The sequence below is a fragment of the Melospiza melodia genome, chromosome 1, assembly GCF_035770615.1.
Source record: "Melospiza melodia melodia isolate bMelMel2 chromosome 1, bMelMel2.pri, whole genome shotgun sequence".
NCBI lineage: Eukaryota > Metazoa > Chordata > Aves > Passeriformes > Passerellidae > Melospiza > Melospiza melodia.
In genome coordinates, this window is record NC_086194.1 from 79,465,253 (window position 1) to 79,491,759 (window position 26,507).

At 38.1% G+C, this 26,507-nt stretch overlaps 1 protein-coding gene across 7 annotated transcripts in view; it reads left to right on the forward strand.

The window, feature by feature from the left end:
* The window catches only part of COL15A1 (collagen type XV alpha 1 chain), a 132,791-nt gene that overhangs the window by 17,480 nt on the left and 88,804 nt on the right, over nt 1-26,507 (forward strand). For all 7 annotated transcript variants that reach the window (XM_063159234.1, XM_063159272.1, XM_063159262.1 and 4 more), the window contains exons 3-5: nt 20,423-20,970; nt 24,540-24,614; nt 25,035-25,127. In XM_063159234.1, coding sequence (XP_063015304.1) covers nt 20,423-20,970; nt 24,540-24,614; nt 25,035-25,127 — 716 coding nt within the window. The remainder of the gene's footprint in view (nt 1-20,422; nt 20,971-24,539; nt 24,615-25,034; nt 25,128-26,507) is intronic.

Consider the following 26,507-nt stretch of genomic DNA (forward strand, 5'->3'; position numbering starts at 1 on the left):
AAAAGATATAAATCAGAGAAAACATTTTCAACTATCTATGTGGAGAGATTGTGAATTTGTTGCTAAATTCTGTTTTCAGAAATTCTGATAAAAGTTTGAACCTTGAGGAAGAAAGGAGAAAAAATTGTCTTAAATGAAAAATTTTATAAATATTAGAGAGGAATTTTATTTGGCCAGTCTTGAATTTTTCTATTTCTATAATCTGCCATGTAAAATGACCTCATGAAATTTGCCAAGTAAGTGATTCTTTGTGTTTTATTAATAATAAGCCTAATGATAACCAAAAGTCTGTAAGATGTCATTGTCTGTCTCCCTTAGCTGACTTATATGGGAAGTGTGAAATAACTGGAAAAATTAAGAGCTGATTTGTCTTTCTACATTATGTTGTACAAACAATTTTAATTGCATACAAATGAGATAAATCTGTAATGTACTGCAAATTACATATCTTTTTTTCTTTAATAATGTAATGGCCATAGAGCTCGATTCAGAAAGCCTGGACAGGATGTTTGGATGTTGGTATTGCTGTCTTTGTTAAAAGAAGTTATAAATAAAGCAGATAATCAAAGGCAAAACATTCCTATGGTGACTAAAAAGTAGACAAAAAATACATGGACCAAAGGCATACCACTGTCAGTGTTTCAACCATTTCAGCACAGTCTACAATCAATCAGAATACTCAAAAGTAAAAAAATTGAGTATGAGAAAGACACAGAACTTCTTGAATGTGTCCTGAAGAGGGCCATGAAGGTGACCAGAGGGATGGAGCATTTCTCCTATGAGGACTGATGGACAATTGGGGCTGTTCAGCCTGGGGAATAGGGAAGCTTTTATGGCATCTTCCACTACCTTGAGGAGGCTTAAAAGAGAGCTGGAGCTTGACTTTTTACAAATGCACTTCATTTTGGGACATGGTGAATGCCTTTAAGCTAAAAGAGGGTAGGTTTAGATTATATATCAGGAAGAAATTCTGCTCTCTGGGGGTGGTAAAGCACTGGCACAGGTTGCCCAGAGAAGCCTTGGATGACCATCCCTGGAAGTGTTCAAGGCCAGGTTGGATGGGGCTTTGAGCAGCCTGGTCTAGCGGAAGGTGCCCTTGTCCACAGCAGGAGGTTTGGAACTAGATGATCTTTAAGGTTCCTTCCAGACAAAACCATTCCATGATTCTATGATATTCTGCCTCTGAACTGTATAAAAATAAATTTAAAAAAAAATCCTATCACAGTCAGACACTGAGGCATCTCACAGAGCCCCTGTCTCTCCCTGGCTAAATGCCAAGTTCCACAGTAAATCCTAGTAGCTCAGGGATGGGTGCTGACATGCAGTTTGGTTTATCTCAAGAAAGTAAATTCTTGCCAAGTAGTTTTGCTATACATTTGCTAGTCTCACTGCTGGCTTTTCAAAAATGACAACATATGCAAAAGTAGTGAGAGTATTGTAACATCAAGACTTGTTTGGAAAAATACTTTGCAATGTTTTCAGTAAGATTCTGAAGGATTTCTGGGAGTTACTAGTTTAAGGGCATGTATTTATTTCTGTAAGGTTTGCCTCATTTGTATAATTTTCTTCCTCCACATTCTCCATGTGCTTTCTTTAATGCTGTTTCAAGGATTAAAACATTTTTAATTTTCTTAAAAAGTATTTGCTTGGTCATCTGCTCATCTTTATTTTATCTGTTACAGGTGACAGAGGGGTATCTATTCTGAGGCTTTTGAGATCATACTTCTCCAAGTCTATCTCTCGTATACCAGCAAAAATCTCATATCATGTAGTAAATCTAATATTGACAAGTTGCTTGATAAACTGTTAACAAGATAACAGAAAAATTTTACTCCACAGTCCTTCTAAAACAATAATATTTGTGAAAGGAAAGCTAACATAAATGCTATTAAAGTCTGTCATGATTTGCTTCTGCAAAATGTTCTGGACTATATCACTTAGAGTGCTGTTAGTATATACAGCCATATCGAGCATGTTAATTATAAAAAAACCCTCCCTGCTGCATGGAAAATATTTTCCATTATATGATCCATTCCACAGTGTGCAGGATGAGTGATGAAATAAAAGTCTGATTTCCTACTGGTTGCAGTCAGATTAAAGAATTACACGAGGATTAATCAGTTCTGTAAAAAGCAGAGTAACAACCAGATTCACTATTAGCCAGTATCACAGAGCTGGACAACCTGTCTGTGTCTAAGACAGGTAACTATTTCAGTAACTCTTCACACAAAGGTGCTTTTTCTTTCCATTTGAAATAAAGAATCCTTTAGCCTTTAGCTTTACTTTTGAGGGAGTTCCTGCTGCCTATCAGTAGAATGTCTGTTATCTTTTCACAGTAATGCTATTGGATAGGATTATTTTGCTGCAGCTATGAGAAGCTTCATGAGATGTGAACTTAACATAAATTTAACCAGAAAATACAAAACTGTGTTGTCAGGAACAGTGAGGATATCACCAGACAATAGAGGAGAAGATTTTCATCTTTTTAAAAGCACAAAGATGCTCAGCCTTTTAAATGCTCCATGAGTTTTGATCGTCCAAGACTTGTTTTGGAAATTTCACATTACTTTTCTAATAATGAGATGATCATGAATAAGAAGACAGGCACAGCCACTGCTCAGGAGAGTATTTGAGTATGTCTCAATTTTCAGAAACCTAAGTACTCACATCTGTGGGGTGATGTCCCAAAAGATACGTCCCTAAGTACTGTTCTGAACCAGTGTATAAAACACCATCCTGCAGCCTACTGATGCCTTGAGATGAGGCTTGAAAATATTGAGTTTCTTCTGAAACTGATAGAAGTTGAACTTGGCAAGCTGCTCCTCTATATGTTCCAGGATTGTGTTCATATTAATTATTAGGAGGGACAATACCTGGCAAGCAGAGACATAGGAATGTTTAGGTGTTAGTAGCCTTGGCATTTACCATGCCTGGATTTTCACAGCACTCCAGGAGACTGCAACATCTTCCAGGTTTCCTTTACTGCAATCCCTATTCACCTCATTTCCTAGCATTTGTTGCTTGCAGTTCCTTCTCATCTCCACATGCATTTCTATAACAGTTTTGTAAAGGTTTCTTCAAAAGAAATTCTGTCTACAACTCTTCTGCTCCACCAAGATTTTTCTAAAGTTTTGTTACTTCTTTAGCAAATTGGTAGAGCAGGCTCAAGTCTGTGCATTAAGGTTTGTGAAATATGGTCTCAGCATTCTCATAGTGGAGAAAATCCCAGCAATATTCACAGTGACCTATCAGTGAGAAATGGCAGCTACAAAAGATTCTTTTCTACCTGTAAAGCAAAATAATGGAAATGTAAGTTGGAAGGAAAGGAACTCTGAAGATCATCTATTGCAACTTTCCATTAAAATTATGATTATTATTACTAGATCAAATCAGCTTTGGCTTAGCTGGTTAGCCTTGAACTTCCTAGATGTGATGGGCCTACTTGGAGACCAGTATTTTAACCCTTCTAATGGGTTAATATACATGGCACTCCCTATAGCCTGGCAATTGAAAGGAAAACATTATGTTTCTTGGGTAGGTGATCCTGCAAAGCAGCACTGGCAATGTCATCCTCTGCTGTGTACACTGTTGCTCCATTCCACCTTGACGTAACACTGGATTCCAGTCTGTGTTAGAAGGGTTTGTACTCTAAGGCCAAGGAAGAAGTATCTGGTTTTATTATCTTAAGAAGTTCCAGTGTCAGCATTTAAGAAATGGGAATGAAAAATGAACTTACATTTTAGATACATAAATGGTGTAATTATTTCAAGAGAAGTTACTTTTATTCTGTAATCAAATATTTTCTACATTATCTACTTATTTCACTGGCATTAGAAAACAATTTGTTGTGAAATGTGTGCATGGAGAGTATATTAAATAAGCACAAAATTCTGACTGCTTCTAAATATGATTTGCAAAATCTGTGCTTAAAAATCTGAGCTATTAAATGTGACTGTAAAATAAATAGTTTTGCTCCTCACAGCCTTTATCACCCTTAGCATGCTAGGGACAAATGAAGTGTCTCTTCACAAAAAAATATTTAAAACATGGCAGTGGCTCCTTTTTTTAACAGATCTGCACCTAAAAACACGTCTTTCACAAACTGTGAAGCCAGACTGCTGTAAATCTAACAGTTACTCCATTGATCAATGTAAGGAATGGAAGAAATTCCTATGGAATGTAGGAAACTCTAGAAAGAGAAATGTAGCTACTGGAGCACTTTGTAGAAAGAAAACAGTAAAGCAGTGTGTGCTTTGAAAAAAAATCTCATTTTCTTGCAATCATAATTTGAATCTGATGTTGATTGAGGTATTTAATATTTAGATGATATGTTTACCAGATGATACTTTGCTGGGCTTCATTTTTTGAGCTAAAACACATTTTGTCATAAGTGAATCTGATTCACAAGTTAAAGAATAAATTTCCATCCATTTTTACCATCAAACTGAAAACTGAGAAATTAATTTTAAACTGGTTGTCAGGAGCATGGCTACCATAAATATGTATGATGAAATTATAAAGACATGAATAAAAAAGTGAAGCAGGATTATGTTTTGGTGTCCAGTTAACTTGCTTCCTCTTTCAGCTTGGGATCCTCTTGGAAACTAAATAGAAAAATGTGACAAATATTCAGTAGTCATTTCAATTTACCTTTCCCTAGCTCTAAATTGTTAAAAGTTGAAACTAAATGTGTTCTGTAAAGCATTATTTCTTTTCTGTAGTGGAGAATGTTTAGTTCACTGAAGAGAATTAACTCTGGGAAGCATAATAATGGAGTAATAGATGCACTATAAAAATCTCCTGTGGATTTGGTTATATTTCAGAGTTTCCAAAAAAAAAGAAATTGAAAGAAAAGGCTGAAAATCTGTTAGCCAAGTAGAATAATTTCAGCAGTGAAGACCCAATCCTCTGAACGAGCTGAAGGAGTTATAATTTCACCTGCAAGTAGGTTGCAGAATTGGGCAACCCAGGAATATCCAAATTCAAACATTAATTTGAAACACATTTGAACATTAAGCTCATTAACCAAGCTTAAGACTCAATCCCATCATATTGGCTCTATGGTACCAGCAAGGAGACAAACAATTACTGGCAAACTGTAAAGGAATTTTACAGACTCTACAAAGCTAAACTGGAAATTTCTGCCTTAACATTAGGCGATGAGGATATTTTTATACAATAGCAGAAACCTTGGAATCTAAATTTAATGTATTGTTAAACCATGCCAGAATTATAATCCAAAGACATTTGGCATGGCTTCATGTATTATTTTACAACAAGATAATTTATATCAATGCATCCATTAAAATAATTATTTCTGAATAATAAGAATTGTGTTGCACTGGTTTCATCAATTAACAAAGGCTAATTAAAAAAGTTGTAAAGCAAACACAAAATGGGTGCATGAAAATAATCACAGTCCACAAAGTATTTCCAATCCCTCTTGAGGGATTTTCTTTGGCCTCAACAAAGTCTCCTTTTTATTCAAAAATGGCACAGTCAGGTAATTTTATTGGTGATTACAGTAAGCAAATGCTTCAGTCCTGTTAGCTCTTAATGACCCAACGGTAAAGTAAATTTTCAAAGGAAGCATGGTTTTTCCCAGTTGTCTGTGGAGGGTATGTGCTTTGTTTTTCACTTTTCAGCATATTATCTCTCTGCCTTGTGTCCACTATTTGTGGTTGGGTTGGGTTTTTTTCAGGAGAGAAAACCACAACCATTTCTACTTGAAGAACTCCGCATCTTCGTGTTTGTTGCATTTGGGTACAGGAAGCATGCCATAGAATTAGGCTTTTTTTTTATTCTCTTCCACTACTGGACTAAGTACAAATACAAGGACCATTTCAGACTTGTCTCAGTGAAAATGAATGAGCAATAAATACCTGATTTTTAGTATGGAATATCTATAGCTGCCACTTAGGCAAAACTGGATCAAGTAGCATAACGCCCTGCTGTTAGCAAACACTTCACCACTGCTTCAAAACTAGACTGAGCGGCTCTTGTTAAAAAAAAAAAAAAAATCAGCTACCACATACTGTTTTAATGTTTAAGGGAATTCCAGAGCAGTTGCATAATTTGAATTAATTTGACACACTTCCATGTTTTGTTTCATGTAGCCTCAGAAAGAAATTTTTTATCATTATATAGTGACAACTAGATAAGTTAATTTTTTATAAAAGTGTATTTTTATGTAGAAACCTGTCTATACACACATGTACCTCAGCAGCTTTGATCAACAGGAGAGTTCAGGCTTGTAGGCTTTTGGTGCATCACCTGCTATCATGGTTAACTGCCTGGGCAGTCTGGCTGCTGGCACAGCAAGATCTATTCAGTCTTTGGTTTTTAGACAATTTCTCCTTAGTGGCACATTATGTTAAATAACATAATAATTATGTTAATGAAGTGGTGCTTCCAAGTGGGAAGTCAATCAGTGGGTCTTTTCACTATGAAAAACATTGAAAGTAAAGGACAAAAAAAAATGGGGAAAATAAATGTAGTCCATTTATAGGTTGAAGGGGACCTCTGGAAGTCATGTGGTCTAGTCTCCCTGCTCACCTGTTGCCCAGCATCATGTCCAGAACATTTTTTAATATCTTCAAGGAAGGAGATTCCACAAACTCCCTGCATGACCTATGTCAGTGCTTAGTCATCCTCAGGGTGAGAAGGGGCTCCCTCATGTCAGAGGGTTTTCTGCGTTTCAGTTTGTGCCCATCACCTCTTTTCCAATCCATGAGCACCCCTGAAAAGAGTTTGGCTCCATCCTCTTTCCATCCTTGCTTCATGTTTTTATATAAATTAGTAAGATTATAATAATAAGTCAGATCTGTGTGTCAGATCATTGGCACTTTTTTAAGAAAGTTGCCTCTAATAGCTACAAATATAAGAGACTTCAAAGGATCCAAACTCTCTTTCCTCCAGCCACATTTCCTCTGGAAAACATATGTGTGAGTGCGTGTAAAAATATGAATATATATAAAGAAACTCTGTCAGGTTCTTTACAGATCATTCCTCCTTTGATTACAAGGAGTTCTTTGCTACATCCTGAAGTCTTTGACACTGATCATACCAGTGGATGAGGGTACCATTTTCTTCAAAGGTGTTTATGAAGAAAAGGAAAAGTCATAAAAGGAAGGACAATGGTGAAAACATCCATTCTTTTATATCTACATGTTGTCTATTATGTTGTCATTCAGATACAGCACAACTTCATAAGTAGATTGTTTGTTACTAGCAGATCTGCCACTAACTGTGTTTCTAAGTAGATATTACTTTTTGTAATTAATAGCAGTTACTATTAACCAGCAAAAATTGCCAAGTAAGATGCATGTAATAAAGATACTGGCAGTATTTCTGGTATTTCTTTTGAACACTGTTTTTCCTGCTGATCAGAATGTGTATCTTTCTGTTTGTTCCCTTTCAGTCTGGCACAGAACCTCTGCTGCGACACAGTTCTAGATATCTACTAAGGCGTTTTTAAAACCTGTCTTTATTTTCTGACCTACCAGAATTCACTGGGTTACTTCAGATCACTGCAGATGTTCAGATTCCAGATATGAGAGTGTAGGCAAATACATTAATATCTGTGTGACTTTGGCTATGTGGTCATGTAACAGAACCACAAAATTTCAGCTGCAGAAAGAGCCATCCTGTCAGATCCAAGATAAACCTCTTGCCCCATTGAGTCTGAAGTCCTGTATTTGCATTCTATAAGCCAAAATAATTTTGTGATTCTTTTCCTTACTTCAGAATAACAGAAAAGCCCCGACACATGATCTCGCAGGCTGTATCACTCAGTTCCAAAGCAAGCAATGCAGCTGCAAGACAGACCACTGGGAACTGACCTGGCTCACAAGGAAGCTAATCCATATGGAAAATTTCTTGAGGATGGATCTTTCAATCTCTGCATTGCAAATTTCAATGTTCTGTTTATACCCCCTGCATTCAGCTGCTGTGATCATGCCAAATTGTAATTTATGTTTCTATGGAACATACTTAGCATTTTAACAAGAAGGTGATGATTAAATAAGAAAGTGATAACTGATGCCTACAAGTTTGGGTTTGCCATCAGCCATGTGTTTCCATATTTGCAGTCTCAATTTGGGTATTGAGTGGCTGCTGTATTATGTAAAAATTATAATTGCTGTACTAAAAGCAGCAGAATGACCATGATTCATCCCATGTGAAAATTACTTACACTTCTTTTTTTGACTGTATGTAAAGAGCTCCTGAGAATCAAAAAAGCTATTTAACAGCAATGTATTTTCCTCAATTTTCATAACTGTTTCAGGTGTAACCTACTATAGCATGATTCTGCTGGTCTTTGAATACTTTTTATTCCTGCTGAATTTTGTGCACAGAGTAGCATGTACAGAGAGGGTCAAAGCTCACAGAATGTAAACTGAAGCCCTAATGTTCAGCCTCCAGGCAATGAACCAGAACATACTGAGGTTTTTGTCGGCAGCATTTGTGACCTGTGGACAGGTTATCTCTATGATTCCAGGGCAGTCGTGTTAATTGCCACATACCTAGAATAGTGTACGTTGGTATTACTATTCAATGACTAGACTAGTTTGCAAAAAAACAAAAAAATTAAACCATATAAGATTAATATTCTTTTCAAAGACTGAAAAAGGGGAGGATAGTTACATCCTGTTCACCTTAAATTTTCTTGATAGGTCTGCAAATGTAAGTAGGGAATGGGAAACAGGAAGGGAAGGTTTGGAGGGTTACTGTGACTTTTTTGTTGACAAGAATATTGACAGACTCAGAAGAGGCTGAAGACTTTGGTGCCTGTTGGCTCGTACAAGCTCATTGCTGCTCACAGGTCTGACGGTATGTGCTGCATGTGCCAGAGAACAAGAATAAGCTGTGGTACGCTCTCAGGGAAAAGGGTGACAGCACTGCCTCTAAGATTTGTCATAAAGCTTGCAGTTGGAAAAATGCCTCCTGAAACAGCAGCTCAGCACATTGGGATGGCATGTCTTTGTCCAATGGTCTTGCCAAGAAGCTGCTAAATAAAGATGAGGTGGTATTTGACTATATAGGGAATTCTAGAGGAGGAAGGTGATTCCAGGTGATGGTGGAAGAAAAAGGAGGTGAGAGCAGACAGCTGAAAGGTCTGGAGAACTTACTGCTCAGAACATGGAAAACACAGCCTTTAGGCTGCATGAAGCTGTAATTTCCAGTACCTGGAGACTTCTGTTGGAGTCTGACCCATCAAAAGGCATGCTTTAATTCAGACCTAATTAAAATTTTACACAATATAGTTGTCCTATTACTAATACACAGCTGTGCTTATCATGAGTGAAATTGGTGAAACCAGTCTTAAAATACAAAGGAGGGCTCAGACAGTGAAAGTATAGAGCAAAGCATATAATCAAAGGCAAAAAATGCCAACAGCATTGTGCTTTGTTGTTTATGGTGTTTCTTTTTTTGACTTTCTGAATCTTCGGTTCAAACGAGCATTAAGAAAAAACACAGTAAATTCTGAGAACATCACTCTTTCTTATTCTTATCACAACACTAATGGCCTTGAGAAAGTAACCTTTGAAATTTAAGCCAAAAGAATAACATTTTGTGTCAACCAACTTTTTAAAAGCAGAAGGCCAATATGCCAACACATTTTAAATGGATTTATAAATATTGGATGCAGATGTAAATCAGTTATATTTTCCAAGTTAGGAACAGCATGCAGTTGAGACTTCTCTGGGAAAGACTTTCAACTGTATATCCAGTATCAAGAACTAAGAATTACTGGTGTATGCTACTTTAATCTCTTTCTATATTTTCAGCTCTTTTCTCAAATAACATTTGAGTGAACTAAAAATATAGTATTTACCAAGACTAAGACTTCATCTATTCTCTAAATACTCTGGAGGAAATGAAATTATTTTTGGCCAGGCATATGTAAAACATAATATATTCTCTGTGTGATTTAAAAAAAATATTCATTTCCCCCCTTTGTTTATACAGCTTTAAATCCTGAATAAAATATAACAGATGTTTCAGTTATTCTAGACAGAAGTTATTGATTAATTCACATTGTATACAAGCAGTGGAGAACTGCTCATTAAGTCAATAAGCTGTGCACAGAATTAGTTCAGTAATTAGTAACATCAGAATTAGTTCAGTAATTCTGCATGATAGTAGACCTGTTAAAATTAATGTTACCAAGCTGGAAAATGCATTATCTTCTACTTCCCTTTGAGTCAGTGTTCTTATGGTTAATTGTGATCTGGCAATCTGGTCTCTGATTTAGTCATCAGGCAGTGATCAATGATGTCACAGCTAGATAACTCAAGATTTGATGCACATATGTGTACATAAAAGGTCTTAGTAGCATGCTAGATCCTGATTAAAACAATGAACTGCATTGCTAAAAGGTCTGATCAATAGGGCTGTTCCAATGTTGCCGCACGGTTCCTGCCATATTTCCCTGGAAATACACAAGAGAAATGCAGCTTTGAATCAGGGTGAAGTTTGTTTCATCTCTCTCAAGTTTCTAAAGCTGCTGGTTGATACAGCATTTTGGGTCTTGTAATGATAGGTAGACAAGGATGGAGTGAAAAGGGGAAATACATGCCTGAAAATCCAGCTACACCATAAGGAAAGACTCCTGGTCATCATCTACATAGAATAACATATTTCATAGCATGGTCACTTTCTTCATGATGTCTTTTTGGAAAAAAGTCAGCAGTTTATGGGTGTTCCATGGTAGTATGTCAGTGAAAATATAAAAAAATTATAAAACTTGTTTGTAGAACTGATTGACACTTTTTGAAGTATTTGAAAATACAGCAGTGAGTAGGTCTATATCTGAGGATTTTATCTGAACTTCCAGAGTTTCTGGTTGTGAAAAAGTCCCAAAACTGGATAATGTAATGTATGAGACTGTGCACATTTGAAGCTGTGTAAAAGTAAAGTTACTGCACTGCATTCTTCATGTGTATGAAGGGGGTAAAATACCTATATCCAGCATCTCATTTTTTACTTCAATTGTGTTCTAAAGGAAACTTCTATGTTCTTGTTAATAAAGACAGCAATTCCTCTAAAAGATACTTGACAAAATATTTGTTTATGAAGTCAGGTAGGTGAAACCAGATTTACTTGGTTTACTGTTGCATGGGACCATGTGTGAGGTCCCTAGTGGGAAATCTGTGGTTTGTACGGAGTAAAGCAGTTACTCCACTGAGCTGAAAGAAAGAACCCATTATATTTGTGTTTAAGAGGATATCTGTCGGCAGATATTACAGTGATGCTTTGAGTTTAACTTGGTTTCACTAGGAAATAATGCACATAATATTGCAGCACGTGTCTGTGCAACGATTTCTGAGTCTGCTTTGAGCTTGAACTTCTATGCACCAAATTTGACAAAGACATGAATGCCTGATGGCCATTAAATCCTTACAAACCTCAGATCAGGAACAGAGTAAAGTTGGGAAACATACTTGTGCCTCCACTTAGAGAGGGATTGTTTGAAAAAGCAACATATTTGCATAAGAGGTCTTAAATGCTGGAAAAGCTTTCGTGAGTGCTTACCCTTTCCTAGCAACAGAATCCAATCATAACACAAAATTCCAGGAATTTATATCAAGTAATAATTGTAAAAGCAGAAAGTCTTTCACTTAGGACTTTAGCCAGGATTTCAGCCTAGACCTTTTTGACTAGAGATGACATTTTTATGCTATCTTGTTTAAAATCAATCAACTTTTTTTAAAAATTCAGTGTATTCACTGGGGAAAAGCAAAAAACTAGGAGCATAATAAAAGCATGTGTGATTTATACTAAGCTATAAAAGTACTGTAACACAGCTCCTGGGAAATGAAATTCTTGGGAAACAGGAAGATGGAAAAAGAAGGACTATGTTGGCTAGATTTTATTTCTGCGTTCTTACTGGTACATTCATGCTATAAAAGCATTTAGTTTTCAGAAATGTTAGTGTTCAACACAAGACACTTCTAGTATTTACTGTTCCCATATCATCTACCTCACAATCTTGTTTAACTTCTCTGAATCCTGGCTTTTTATAAATCAAATCTATTAGCTACTAAATCCAATAGTGTAAAGAATACATGAGAATACATTTAGAAGGATAAAAATAAATTCTAAATTTCAGGTGCATAAATTTAAGAACATTTATGAAAGGGATGCTCCTAGAAGAAAATAGAAGTCCTCCTAAGGAATTGAAAATGAAACATTAGTAACAGAATATCAACTTCTGTTGCTTAGCTTAAAAGAATGGATAGCTTAGTCATCTGAGAGAGACACACTGTCCACCAGGTCTCAAAGTGCTGTGGAAGAGTCAAGGATGCATAAAAAATCCTCTATCTTACTGGGTTTATAGCCCTTAATTTTTAAAAATAAAAACCAACAATAACAAAACCCCAAAACAACAAAGTCTAAAACGTAACCTCAATTATTGCAGCAATATTTATCTTTTTCTGTTCTCACCTAGTCTGAACTGGAATGAAGTGATTTTCTACTCTCAGTTTAGATGTGTGAGCAAGGTCTTATAATGCTGAGCCTAAAGCTCTGATGCTGTGTTATAAATGTATCAGCCCCTATCACACAGAGACCGTAGAAGCTACAAAAATATCTATCAGCACTTTGTTTCTTTCATGTTCCATTCAAAAACTACTAAAGGCACCCTTTCCAGCCATATTGGAGATAATGCTTGTCCTTGGGCGCTCTTGGGTAGGGTCTGCTTGCAAGATCAAGCTGCACACAGCATACAAAGTCGGCCTGAAGGCTCCCTGAACATAAAGACTTTTACTGCTGTGATAAAACAGATGACAGTGGTGTGGGCAGGGAGCATGGCATCTGTCTCCTTACACAGGCACTGACTATGTACATGATTGCCAGGAGCAGGATTCCCTGATGAGAGAGAGCTTTCTGGTTCGTTCGCTGCCAGAGGAGAAGCAGGAGGACATGATACTCATGGGAAACACAGGGAGAAGGCAGTGTTCAGGTCATTCAGGTGTGAGGAGCAAAGGAGAATTTCTGGCTGAAGGTTTCTAATTTTCATTGAGCAAATTGTAACTCACAAATCCCACCTGTCCATACCCTTCTTATGCCCCTGTTCTATGACACACCCTTGCAGTGGAGACAGGGTCTGGCAGAGACAGCAGGGGCAACTGCAGGAGCTGCTGATTAAGTGTTCTCTATCCTTGCTTCCCATTCAACCTCTTTATATGGGATGAGAATTTATATTCAGGTCAGTGTGCCAGACTATGCCAGTGTCTGTTTTTCCACATTTGGGCAGAGACTCTCTGCTGGCATGTACAACTGTTAAATCTAAGAGCATCAGCTCTCTCAGCCAGAATTTTTTTTTTTTTTTTTTTTTTTTTTGCAATGAGAGTGTTGATCATTTTCTCCCTTAAAATTCAAGACAAAAAAGAGAGAGGGAAAGAGAAAACAAGAACAGCAATATATCCCCCCCAACCCCCCTAAGAAAATACACAGAAGACAATGTACTTTGTCTGATTTTCAAGGTCATTGTGAAAGAAGAAGGGTAGGGTGATAATTCACATCTGCTTTGTTAGACACGTAATGGAAATTAAAACATCCTAGCTTAGATGCTGTAAAAGAGCTTGCACAGCAGACACTGGTGATTCATAAGCAATGTTCTCCTCAGCAAAGTTCCCATCTGATTTATGAAGTGCTGTGTTGCTTCCTAGTGGTGAAATGCAAAAGCTTCTGCTCTCCTGCAGTCATTAAGGGCTACTTGTCTCTCCAGCTGGCAATCAGACTGCTCACTCACAGCTACACACGTGCATCACCACAGACTTTATTTCATAAAGTCAGTGTCCAACCTGGTCACAGGTGCCTGCTATTGAACAGCTGCAATATTTGATGCAGACTCTGTAATTCTTACGCAGGTTAGTTTTGTTGAGTTATCTTTAGGAGTCTGGATGTCCTAACAAGTCTGGAAATCTTTTTCCATGAAGGGCTTCTAGCTATTTGCCTTTGCTTTTTCCAGTAATGCATATGGAAAATATGGAATATATGGAATATGTGCAACTGTAAAGAATAATGTCTTGAAATTGATGGGCCTGGCACATCCCCAAGGGATTAGCATGAAAAAAGGATCCCTTTCACAGGTAATTAAATGGCTCTAAAGACCTCATAAGTAGACTGTGAACCTTGCATGGTAGGAGTAGAGCAAATCCACACACGTCAGGGGGCTGCAAACTCAGAAAGAGGAAAAGGACTCAGTTTCCAGATAGTGCTTTCAGTCTCTTGACCTGGTTAACAGCTCAGTTAGCTTTGCCTCACTACTGGAGTTGAATGGCTAAATATTTCCCACTTTTTCCTCTTGTCCATTTGTAAGGAAAGAAGGACAATGAATATTTAGTGTATATGCTGTATTTTTTATTATCTACTGCTGTGGCTCAAGGAAACAAGTGTGTTTAAAAAATAGATTTTTGTCATTAGAAGAGAACAGTTCATTGAGTACACATTAAAAAGCCTTGGATTTATGTACAAAAGAAAGGTTCCCAAAAATATGTAGTAGGTCTCCTAGTAGAACAACTGACAAAACAATAAGAAAATAGTGCAGTATTAGATCAGGGGGAAAAAAAAGAAAACCAGAAAAACTGATTGTATGGAAGACACCATGTTGGTGGCGGTGGTGGTGGTTAGTTTGAAAGCATTGAAATGAAATATAGTTTCTCAAACAAGATAAAACGGGGACTGGGGGGAGCCCCCAAACAGTATTTTTTGCAAAATAGATGTTTATTTAATTGTCTATATTTAAGCTCTTTAGCCCAGTAGAGGGCAGAATGACAATGACGTTAAAGCAGGAGCAGGAGGAAAATGCTCGAAAGCGGTTCTCTCAAGGGAGTGCCCGCCCTGCCCTGGCGTGCCAGTGAATATCCCAACCCCTGCTGGCTGCAGCCCGACTTCCAGGCGTGCAACACCACCAGAAAGCGCTTCTGAGGTCCCCTGAGGCATCTGGAAGGAAACGCTGCAGCCTTTAATACCAACATATTCTATCCATGTTTTCCAGCAGTGTATTAATGGCAGCTAAAAATGTGTTCAAGCACAGTTAACGCTGTTTTTTCTGGTAGCAGCAATGATGCTGGCCTCTTCCATTTCATGCAGCACATCTGGGACTGTGTTACAATATTCCACTTCTTTTTATCTCTGCAATACTTGATTAAATTTTATTCATTTGGTAGATGTGGAAATCCTTCTCTGCTTTATGGTATTGCTACGAATATTTCTTGCTAGTTCAAAATAAAAGTACTTTGGCAGCAGGGAAGAAGGAATTCTCTTACTGCACATAGTAACTGCATTCTGTATAAAATAATGTTCTGTTAAAGTTACAGCATCTCTTTGAATGCAGAGTAGGGAGAGCAGAGGCACTGCACCACTGAGACAGAGATGGTTTCTTTATGCTGCTGGAAAGGGAGCTTACAGCCTGGAGTTGTGATTATTTGGATGGGAAGAGGACAGGGAAGCAAGGTCACCTTGGCTCAAGTTTACAGACAAAAGAAGTGCCTGATCTTGGCTGCTCTGAGCCTGGTTTGGTTATGAAAGCCTCAGTAGAATACTGCTTTTATCTCATGTCATTAAAAGAACATGGAGAGGAGCTCCCAGCAAGGCTCATGCAGCAGTGGACAGCAGTGGAATGAGCTGTTCTTACACAGGATGAGAGTCCACGACCATGGAGTGAATGGAGTTTTACAGGCATGGGCCAGGGGCAGCTCAAATAAAAATGTCTGAAGAGGAACAGGGGGAAACACAAGGTGAAGTTAAGCTAGAAACAAAGGGAAAATAATAATTTTTTTTCATTCGAAAGCCAGCACCCATCCCACTCCCATCTGTGTGGAGCCTCCCAAGCCCTCCCTTGAGCGACTTAAAACCAGCTGTCATAGTCTTAGCACAGGGTGGTTAACTTCTTACATTTAGCAAATAGCAGTATGCTAGAGCATGTTATTCTGACCCTTATGTACCCATCATGGTTCATTAACCTGGTGCAGAATTGGGCTAAATGTGCCAGCTGATATACCTGAATAATTTTTAACAGGCATTTCTAGCTAAAAACATAACAGAAAACCTAAATGGGACAATCCTTAAAATATCAGCTGAATGAATATTATTGCTAAAGTGTAAGTGGTTGGGGCCAAATACGACAAACATCTGTAATTTCAGTCTTTGTATTCATGTAGTTGAGATAGTTCAGCTCGAGCATCTTCTCACAGTGAGGAAGACAACAGCAGTGTATTTGTCTTGCAGCAGTGTGATTTGGGTTGATCTGACCATACCACTGCCAATCATGTTCTTTTGTTCAAAGGACTTGTCAATACTCCTTTTTTTCAGACTTGGAACATGGGAATTGCATATTTTAAAATTAGGCTGAGATGGGTAATTCTGTCTGTGTCAGAGGTGAGGGCCTTGCCTTTGAACTCTGCTTCCATTTTCTAGTGGTGAAACCATGGATAAAAGTGGACTGACAGTGTCCTTATCTGTAACCCTGTAGCCTTTGACTCTGTTGCAGTAGTTTCCCAAAGTCTGTGCGGCAGTGTGCTTTATACCACCTTTGAAGTTAAGTTGTGTTGAAGTGTGCTGTACCAGCTAGAAACAGGGACTGTGTATTCAAAGTTTTATATGAGCTCTTGAAGACAAGATATACAAATACCCTACTCCCCGTGAATATCCTCATGTTTTAAATTATTATTTGTAAGAAAATTCTTGATTCTAGTAGCTGGATTCCTAGAGTAGCTTTTAGTGTAGCATCCTGATAGCATCTTCTCTGGAGAAGAGAAAGATTTCAGGAAAATTTATAGCAAGTTCCAGTACCAAAAGGGGCCTACAAGAGAGCTGGAGAGGGACTTTTCCCAAGGGCATGTAGTGGTCAGACACATGAACTGAAGGATAGGTTTAGGTTAGATGTTAGGAAGATATTCCCTGATTAGAAGGGTGGTGAGGCAGTGGCACAGGTTGCCCAGAGAAGCCTTGGGTGCCTCATCCCTGGAAGTGTTCAAGGTCAAGTTGGATGGGGCTCTGAACATCCTGGTCCAGGTGCCCGTGCCCATGGCAGAGGGGCTGGAAATACTTGACTTTGAAGGTCCTTTCCAACCCAAAGAATTCTATGATTCCATTATGCAGCTTGATCATCCAAGGGTTTTGCATCAGGCCTAGCACTGGGGCTACCCTGATCCATGATGGAAAATATGAGGAGGAGGCAACCAGGATGACATAACACATGTGCACAGTCCAGAAGCAGCACTGTGGGTGCCAGAAACTGCATCTGAAAGGAGGCTCCTAACCAAAAAGTCACAGTGTTACAATTAAATTATATGAGTGTGGACCTTTCTCTGCCTCCATTCCCTTTTATAATATATAAATATTGTGTTTGTGCCCCAACATCTAAAACAAATGTAATAGGGTCCAAGCAAGTGGGTTTTTTTTCTTTCCTCTACTTAATCCCTTGTAAGCAGTGAAAAAGCATTTTAGATCCCACAGATTTGAAATTCCACCCTGCCAAAGTAATTACATGCAAAAATTGGAATAAAAGAAAACAAACCCCAACAACCTAACCCCTACTATTGTAGTCTGCAGTCTTGAAACACTCCATATACTGACTTACCAGATGACTTTTACTACACATTGGTGCTTCTCAAACGGTCCCTGAAGCTACTCAGTGGGAATGGCTAGCTATCAGCAAATTCCATAACAATTCCAACTATGACATACACTAACAAATAGTAACAAATTAAAAGTACAGCTACTAGCTCTAAATTATAAAACTACCAGCCCAATTTATGGGGTAATGCTTGTTGAGCTAAAATATAGCTAATGTTAAAGCTGCTTCTGTACTATAACTTCCAGTCCCCCAGGTCTAGGAAGCATGGATATAAATTAGATGAATTGTGGATGCTCCCCAATATCCAATGCCTTAGTAGTGTTTGAAACAAAACTATTCTGATGCAACATAGTCCTCTGCTGGCCTACAGGTAATTAAAATAGCATGGCATTTACCTATTTATGTAAGGGAATAAGTGAGTAGTTTTAATTAATAAATGGAGCATTAGGGACACGTTATTTTGTCATATATAATTGAAAACCTGTGGCTGTAGGTCTGAATTCTGCTTTTAACTGTGTCTCTAGGTCCTCATAAATCCATTAAGAGCTGGGTATGAGCCGTAAGTATGGAATTTGGCTGGACACTTTTGTTCCGTTTTGATTTTCTGCAGCGGACAGGTACAAGCTTCTACCCCAACCTCAACTGAAGTGCAGACTCTTCCTGGGCCTTCTGACTTATTTTACTCAAATGAAAATCCTGACTCTTTGCTGTCTTTGCTGCCACCTTTTGCAGACACGTTTTGTTTGTCTTAGAGGCTAAAAGAGCTTGTGTTTGGGGCTCTGTCTGTTACTGTTGGGTGAGTGACTGGGAAACTGCAACGAGACTGCAGCTCTGCACATTGTGTGGGGAGAATGAATGGTTCCTTTCCAATCACTAGAACTTCCCTTGCGAATGGGAAATGTGAAAACTACAGTTGCATTTATTGATTTCTCTCCTAGGATGCATCCTGCTGTCCAAGCCTGATTGCTGAACATCTTAGCTATTGCCCATCTCCTTTCTTAGTCACTTTACCATGACTCTTTGGATGTAGCTTTGGAATCAGTGTACAGCTCCTATATTATCCCTCAAGATCACTATTTTCCTTACCTTCTTACCCTTGTGTAACGGCTTACGTATTTTGTTTGTAGTGCAGGTTTCTTTATGTGCTTGTATGTGTGAATAGGAAACATGACCCAATATTAGACTGACAATCAAAATATTGTTAGCTGTGTTTGGCCAGCAAATAAGTATATCCACTTAAGCTGTTGGGAAGCGGGGGGAAAAAATCTATCTGGCAAAGCATTTAAAAGTGCCAAAGGGATTTGGTTTCTGGATGAGGAGCTAGTTTTTCTAAACAAAACATCTATAATTTCAAAAATATTTCAGGGCAATTGTTTCTGTATGAAGCACATCAGCCTTTTTATTTCAGTTAATGAGCTCCCTTTGGAAGTGTTCAAAAGGTGTGTGGATGTGGCAGTTGTGGACTTGGTTTAGTGGTGAACATGGTGGGGCTGGGTTAACATTTGGATTCAATGATCTGGGAGGTCTTTTCCAACGTTTTCATTCTATGATTATAAAGTACAGAGAATAAGATAGATTAGGATTTATTTCAACTGTGCTGTAGCATTTTTGGCACAGGAAGAACAATTGACAATTTCTTTGCAAAGCCAGTAGTACAATGGAAGACACTGCCATGCATATTCCAGGCTGGTACTGCATATGAGCAATGAATAACAGAAATACATTGCAGCTGAATAAACTATGTAGCTTTTCATTAGAACCAGCTTGCCAGTTTACAGAGCAGAGTAACATTCTTTTGTTTTGCCTGATTTTAATCAGGTATTTTAAGCAGTTTTTCAGTTCATTTTGCTTGTGGTGTTCAGATGGACTGTCACACCTTTTCCATTAATGATCCATTTGGATTCATTGAGCCTATACAGCTGTTATAGTCACAGGTAACTGAGTAAATTTAAAAATTGAAAGAGGATTTCTGTATAGATTCAGATCTGAATTGGTCATTATGATTAAAAATCTTTTCTTTTCTTGCTTGCTTTTATGTCTTAGAAGAAGAAAAGCAAGTTGTGTTTCTGATATGTTGCTAGAGTGTGCCTCCCCAAATTTCTAGTTAAAATTGGGCACAAATATTTAGCTATTGTCATTGCTTCTTCATTACCTGGTGGGAGTTGTCTCTCTGGGCATGTTTGGCAGAGATACATAATTCTGCCTTTTTGCCAAAGTGTAAATACTCTCCTTACAAAACTGAGTTTTCGTTGCTGAATAGTATTTGTTATATATGCAGTGCAATTTAGGAGGTAAATGTGGAAATAGGGCATAAATAAAATCTAACCTCTGTTGTAGACATAGGTAACTGCAAGGGATAAAGCAAACCCACTGCAAATTTTATCCTGTTTTGTGAAACTGTGTCATGCTGTTTGTAGAGAAATATTGCTGTTTTTTTGAGAAAAAAAGGATCTCAATATATTTAAGAAATCAAGTGTTGCTCGTTTCCCACTGCATTCACTATGCAAGCACATTCAGCATTTTTTGCAGTTTATGGACAGCTGAAGTAAATATATGTTGCCGGAAATACTTGTTGCCATTCAATTTCACCAAATGTTTACATGTGCCTTCCTTTAGCATATGAGTAATCTCTATTAGTCAAAGGACAAATAATGACGTGTGTACATACACTAGATGTGTTTAAGCACTACCTAGACGGTGGCCTGAAGTACCAGAAGTATGTTCCTGGTAGAACAGCACTGCATTTCAGTTTTTCAGGCCTTTCTTAAATCATGTGAATCAAATGGGCGGTGCACCTCAAGGACAAATAACACTTTTTTTTCTCGTGTACAGAACGAGGCTCGAAAGAACACCTTGACCTCACAGAGTTAATAGGAGTCCCTCTTCCTCCTTCTGTCTACTTTGTGACGGGCTATGGAGGGTTCCCAGCTTACAGCTTTGGTCCCGATTCCAACATCGGCCGACTGACCAGTGCTATCATACCATCGCCTTTCTACAGCGACTTTGCTATCGCGGCTACCGTGAAACCAAACAGTGATCGTGGAGGAGTGCTCTTTGCAATAACAGATGCCTTCCAGAAGACAATCTACCTAGGACTGAGGATTTCCCCAGTTGATGACAGCACCCAGAGAATAATCATATACTATACAGAGCCTGGATCCCATATCTCCCGAGAGGCTGCTTCCTTTAAAGTGCCAGTGATGACCAACAGGTGGAATAAATTTACAGTGACTGTTGAGGGAAATTATATTGCTTTGTTTATGGACTGTGAAGAGTATCAGAGGCTTCAGTTTCAAAGGCCTGCTCGAACCTTGGTATTTGAATCTGGCTCTGGCATATTTGTTGGTAATGCAGGAGCCACAGGACTGGAAAAGTTCACAGTAAGTGCTGTCTCATGAATCCACATGCCTCAGTGTTTAATGCATGTACTCCCTACCCAAGAAGTCCTGCTTGATGTGGTTATATCCCAAGTGAGGGTCAAATCATACAGCTTGTATTTTCCATAGCTAGCTAGGGTTTGGACAGTGAAGTTATATAACCTCTGATTTAATATACAAATGTTCTGAGAGCCTCAGAATTTTATTAATAGTCCAGATATTAAGCCAAATCTTCAGTTTGAATATAGGCTATATTATGTGACATACTTACTTTCAAAGTAAATGTGTCACATAATTTTTATAGCCTATCTAAGAAGGGCAGATTTCAGAGAATTAATTTTGTTAATTTTTGGGAATACTTTACTATTAAGCCAATTATTTAAATTGTTATTAGTTAGGTATTTATATTCAACATCAGAAGGAGAATGATGTCATCAAAGGGAAAGATAGTTGGAAGATAAGGGTGTACTTTTAAAATTTATTTGTTGTTTGAAGCATATCGGGTGCTTTAGGAAATAGAATGCGCCAAAACCTTTACTACAAGGCTCCCAAGCCTTCTTAGATTGAGTGCAAGCATCCTTTCTGTTGCATCCTGACTGCAATTTTCAGCCACTGAGAGCAGACACTATGTCTGAGATCAATTCTGTCAAATGGAAAGGAAAATGTGACACTTTGTCCTATTTTTGTATTTCCTATACTTCAGAACTTGTACTGTGTTTTGTGAAATTAATATCTCCTCTAAATTTGTCAAGCAGCAGCACAAAACAGAGTGGATCCTTTTCTTTAGGGAATAAAGGTGTTCTTTCCAAAATTGGCAGGTTGTGAACTCCACCTGGTAAGCAGCAAGTTTAATGTACTTTTATCATTTGTCTGACTAGTCTAAGCATCTAGAATCACAGAACTATATGGATTATCAGAAAATAAAGGGTGGAAAGTGATATGTAGGAAAACTGCATGTTGGTGCTACCTTTCTCAGGCAAATAGGAGGACTGGAGTATTGTGAATGCCTGACCACTAAGTAGGATTCAGAAACATTCAAGAAAAGGAATCCACTTTGGTATCTGTCTTGGTTTGAAAAAGACAGGTGTCTCCTAAGGAAGGCAGGAGCTTCCCCTGAAATGAAAAATGTAAAGTCCCTCCAGTTGTTATAATTTTGAAATTAAGGGGCTCTCAGGCAAAGATATGGGAGCAGGAATAACAGCTCCTTATTAGGGAAGAAAATAAAAAATAAAATAAACAAGTAATACAAAACAACATAAACAGAGTCAGAATACGACCTGACATCCTGTGGGTCAGGGTGTTGGTAGCAGCCCTATTGAAATGGTGGCTGCAGTCCTCCTGGAGTGACAAATGTGGTTCTGTTGGAGCAGGGATCCTGTAGAAGGGTGTAGTCTTCCTCTGAAGATCCAGTGGTGATATAAATGGGCCTGGTCTTCCTCTAGGAACCCCGCGGAGAAGAAAGCTGCTCCTCTGGGAATGCAGGGGAGCTGACTCTGGTGTTTCAAATCTCAGATTATATCCTGGTAGGAGTGCCTGGCTCGTCCCCCTGGGTGGAGCATCTCACAATAGGATGAAGTCATTTTATCAGTCATGCAGTGAGACTCAGTGGCCCATTAACAGAACGTATCTCCCCAGAGGCAGGATTGTTTTGTGGAAGAGATAAAGAAAAACTGCCCAATTAACAGAAAATAACCGCCCCACCTCTAACAGATGGCAATAGAATACACACCCCCCACCCACATCTTGCAACCCAGGACGTTATCCCACCTGGAAAACACATGTGGTGATCCCTTGCTGAGATGATCACCAATAAATCTGTAAATATGATGACAGAAATGCATGGTCAATATCACTGTAATGCATTTCCATGGAAACAGGCTGTTCTGTATGCTATATTGAGTACATAAATTTCAGCCAATACTCTGAGTGCTTCATTAGCACTAATTATGACTTGTAGTCTAGGTTCCCGTGCCTTTATTTCTTCTTGCATCATATGTCACAATTGCTTTTGAGTAGAAAAACTGAATGCTTGAACCTCACTCAAACTCTGTTTCTATGCCAAGAACTGTTTACATTAATTGCCCGAAACAGAAACAAATCATAGCAGATTGTGCAAATGAATAGATGTCAGATGTTGGTTTCCTCTGGCTAATGGGAATTCATGTGTCTAAGGCTGTGCTTGTCAGACACAAAAGGACATAACTATCATCAGTTTTATTGAAACCAAAGGAAAATCTAGCCCTGATGCTTGTAAAGAAAAGTAGAAACCAGACAACAGCCAAGTATAGCTGAATCAGTGATGATGCCAGATGCTGCAAACCAGTTTTCACAGGGAAGGCGGCAGCAGCTATAAGACCCAGAGAGGGAGTAAATATCACATACCTACTACCCCTCTCATGCAGACTGGTCCATGATTTTCCTAGTTGGAGGAATCGGCTAGCAGTAACACTTGGGAAACTTTAGAGCTTTCCATTTTACTTTATCATCCAGGGCCACAGATTAGAGCAAGAGGAGAAAAATGTGTTCTCCAAATGTGATTCACTTGTACTGTGAAAAAAAAGAGATCACTTCCAAGAGACTGCTTAATTGGCTGTGCCTCCTTTCATGTATGATTTTTCAGTGAATTGTTCAGTCAGTCTGACATCGTTCAATATCTGAGTTGCCCATTAAGTTTTGAGAGAAATGGGATGTTGAGATTACAGAGAAGGATGATGCAGAAGTCCAGCAAACTCAGGAGGCACCAAGCACATGAGTTTCATAATCTTCAAAGGCAGATAAATTAGAGGATTTTTAAAGATAGAATCAAAAATTTTATTCTTTTCTAAAATATTCTAGGTTGTGTGTTATATAGAAACACGTTCTCAACTTGAATATCTATCTTTGTGCCCTGTTGTGCATCATGTGAAATCTTGTAGTAAGGAAACATCCCCCACATTTCTTAAAGCACTGTGAGTCTTTGCGGAAACAATAGTTAAATTATTTAAATGAAATTGTTACTGCTCCTTCAGCATGTCAGACTGAGAAGTGCAGTTGGTGACTCTGAAAAAAGAAACATTTATTATCAGAAAATCCATCTCCTTTATTTCCATTCTGGAAAGGTTTTACTTGGTTTCTTCCTAACTCACTTCGTCACTTATTGGTATTCCTTTCCCATCCTTTGTCTCAATTTTTAGGGGTTTCATATGCCACTTCTGGAGCTCCAGTGCACTTCTTACCTAAAAAAGCAGAGTTTTTTACAGCATGTGTGACATAACCCAGGACTAGATTCTTCAGCTGGGGCACTAACAATGCAGTGTGGTGATCACAGTGTCACTGGGACGTGACAGTCATTATATTCTGGCAGCTTCTGTTTGCTCAACATTTTGCAAAAGAAAAATTTGTGAACATATTTATATCTTAAATTTGGATTACTGTAATGAAATTTTATACTTTAGACCATTTTCCAAGTAAATCAGAGCACAATTTGGGGAATTTTGTTGCTTTATTTAATTCCCACCCCTCCACCCTCACTCCCCTTCACAAATGCTACTTAAAATATTACTTCCTTGAAATGTTTTTGGTGTTCCATGTAGGGCTCAATTCAACATCTGACAATCAAATCTGATCCAAGGACTACTGAAGATCATTGTGAAGATGATGACCCTTATGTAAGTATTCTTATAAGCACTACCTCAGCACCTCAGAGATTTCAAAGTAAATTTCTATTTGACATCTTTCATAACACTAAATATGGAATTTTTTTTTCCTAGGAAACATTGTATTGTACTTAAAACGATATGTGGGGTGGATTTTGTCTCCTGTACAACCCCCAAACCTATTTTTTCAAATATATAATTTTGTTTTGTCAAAAAGAGCTTTCAGGAAATGAACTGTGGCTTTTATTTTTCTGAAGGGTCATTTTCATGGAATGCTATAAGTACTGAAATAAGTTAACATCATGATGACACTGAGGCTTCACCAGCCAAAAAAAGGAGCATTTTTCTCCATTTAAATAGCCAATTCCTTGGAGATCATGCTTTTTTCCCTGACTTTTATGAATTTTTCCCCAATAATTTGCTTTTGCACAGGCTTCAGGGGACAGCAGTGGCAATGGCAGCATTCAAGAACATGACAGTTCTGAGGCACAAGAAGCTCTGGCACCTTCTCATCTTCCCATAAGGGTAAATTTATTTGACTTATCTACTTTAAAACTCTGGTTTAATATTACTCTTTTAAAGGGTGGGGTCTGGATTTGATGAATGGCTTTCATAATTGGCAATTTCCAAGGCTCCTACAGAACAATGTGCACCCATCCATGAGAATGATGGCACAGTGCCAGATAAAAGATCTGGTATATTTGATAATAATCAGCAACCAGATCTTGGGAAGAGTGAAATACAAGATTGGGAAAATACATATGACACTTCCTGGGAACACTCTCACTCTGCACCAATTTTTATCTCAGGAAATGCTTGTGCCAAGACTATATGTGGTTAGTAGAACTCAGCTGAGCTATTCATCTTTGAATTTCTTGCTCTGTTGTTTGGGACTTTTTTAACACATGAGAATTTTACTACCCTCTGATTCCTGCTGCATAATTCCTTAGCTAATTTAATGACATGATTTGTGAAGGACGTGCACCTTTTTCTTGCCCTTCTGAACATGCTGACTGCCACTCTCATTTGGTAGTTAATTGACTGGATAACACAGTAAACAGCCGTTTTTTACCATTTTTAGAGATTTCCAACACATTGTGTCCGCCCCACTTTTTGTACCTTAAACATTAAGGTACGAAGGCTTAAGGCCTTTTTTTTATTAAGGCTTAAATATTCTAGTCCGTTCCTCACAATGAAGCTTTCCATGCTTCTTGTGTCAAACATTCTTTTTTTTTTTTTGTTAATATAAGTTCTCATTGGTTCCTTTAGAGAAAATCAGTTGTTTTCTGAGAAATGTCTTCACAGAAACTATGCTCACATTTGTCTGATATTGTACACGCTTCAACTATTTCACTATTGAATCTTACAGAACCCATGGGCAAACACTTTTTGGTCGTGATGTCCTGTCATTCGCTTACTGTGTTTCCAACCATTTTCAAACAAAGACTTCCATTTTAGTCATATTCACTGCTGAATTTCCTAAGAATATCTTCCAGGGTCATGAATGGAAGAAAACTTTATTTTCTATTATAGACTTCAAATTCTCTGATCACTCTTTTTCTAACTTTATTAAGTATTGACCCAGCCTCCTGCTCCTGATGTGTTTAAATAAAATTTTATTACTCTTTTGCCTTTTACATATAGCTCACCAAACTCATTTTGGCCTGCCTTGTGCTTTGCACAGAGTCGCAGACTAGTTGAGTTTAAAAGGGACTTTTGAAAATTGCCCTGTCCAATTCCTTTTTCAAAGCAGAGCCAAATACAGCAGCTTGCTCAGTAAGCAGGTTGTTCAGTGCCAGTTGGTTTTTGAATTTCTTGAAGAATGGAGACTCCACATCCTCCCTGTTTCAATGGATGTTTTTTTCTGACACATAGCCTCAATTTCTTGTATTTCAATGCGTGTCC